At 66.5% G+C, this 1,132-nt stretch overlaps 1 protein-coding gene across 1 annotated transcript in view; it reads right to left on the bottom strand.

The window, feature by feature from the left end:
• Positions 1–36: 36 nt before the first annotated feature.
• The window catches only part of LOC104617957 (kinesin-like protein KIF12), a gene marked incomplete at its 3' end in the record, with an annotated part of 1,981 nt that continues 885 nt past the window's right edge, over positions 37–1,132 (bottom strand). The window contains exons 3-6 of the mRNA XM_010283408.1: positions 726–992; positions 518–636; positions 283–387; positions 37–203 (exon numbers count right to left, since the gene is read on the bottom strand). Coding sequence (XP_010281710.1) covers positions 37–203; positions 283–387; positions 518–636; positions 726–992 — 658 coding nt within the window. The remainder of the gene's footprint in view (positions 204–282; positions 388–517; positions 637–725; positions 993–1,132) is intronic.

Here is a 1,132-nt window from a genome sequence, read left to right as displayed (position 1 = left end):
TCGAGAGGGGAGCGATGCAGCCCTGCAGGGCCGTACCTGCCTCCCCAGCCCGGCCATGCCCCCACTCTTGGGGGGGTCCCTGGGACCTCTATGCTCCTCGTTGGCACCCTGGACAAGCTCAGCTGCTGGCGCAGGGAGAGGTTTTCCAGCTGCAGCACCTGGATTTCTTCCTCCAAGGTTTGCAGCAGCTTCTCCCGGGATATCTGGAAGCATGACGAGGTGGCTCAGGGGGGTCCCAGCAGTGGGGCAGAGCACCCTGCCTGCAGCCCCTGCCTGCCATACCCTGTTGGCGAGGGGCCTGGTGGTGACCCTCCGGGCCCGGCTGGCGTAGTGCAGCGTGCTCAGCGTCTCTGACAGGCAGCGCGAGGACGGGGAGATGCAGGCAACCTGCCAATGAGGAAGAGCTGCAGGTGAGCTACGGGCCAGAGGGTCACCCGTGCCCCTTCAGCCTTCCCCTCCACAGGGTGAGACCCTGCGGCTCCATGTGCCCCTTGCCCAGCTTCCACCATGCACGTACCATCAGGGTGACGCCCGAGCCGCCCAGGGAGCGGGCCAGCAGCCGGGTCAGCTTGCTGTCCCGGTAGGGGATGTGCGTCCGCTTCCCTCGGGGTTTGGCCAACAGGGAGATGCAGTGTCCTGCCAGAGGATGAGCCACAGAGGGTGCAACAGGGCTCTGACAGGGACCAGCAGCTCGTGCTCCTATTGGGGGGGTCCCTGACTCTTACCCAGTGCCAGGAGGCTCCGGTTGATGTTGTTGGCCTCCACGGAGAGTTCCCCACTGGAGCCGGTCTCCTTCACCCGCTCGCTGCCGGCCAGGTCCACGAAGCACAGCGTGCCCTGCTTGCTGGGGCAGGCGCTGGGCTGGGGGACCTGTGGTGTGAGGGTGGTGCTCTGGCCCCACATCACCCCTTCCCTGTGGCCCACAGCACTGTCCCAACTCCTGGGTCTGGCATCTGGCTCCCTGCTGCTCACCCCAGCCCCACCAACGCATCCTTGGGGAGGAGGACATGACCCCCCACCCTGGGGCTGTTTGCATCCCCACAAAGAGCTCTGGCCCCTCCCCAAGCCCTCCCCCATGTCCCTGGAGCAGGACATGTGCTCACGGCCCGGCTGCGGACGTGGCTGGTCTGGA

Source organism: Phaethon lepturus, unplaced genomic scaffold (genome assembly GCF_000687285.1).
Source record: "Phaethon lepturus isolate BGI_N335 unplaced genomic scaffold, ASM68728v1 scaffold32733, whole genome shotgun sequence".
NCBI lineage: Eukaryota > Metazoa > Chordata > Aves > Phaethontiformes > Phaethontidae > Phaethon > Phaethon lepturus.
Note: the sequence above shows the minus strand (reverse complement) of the source record. Positions and strands in the feature narration are given on the sequence as shown.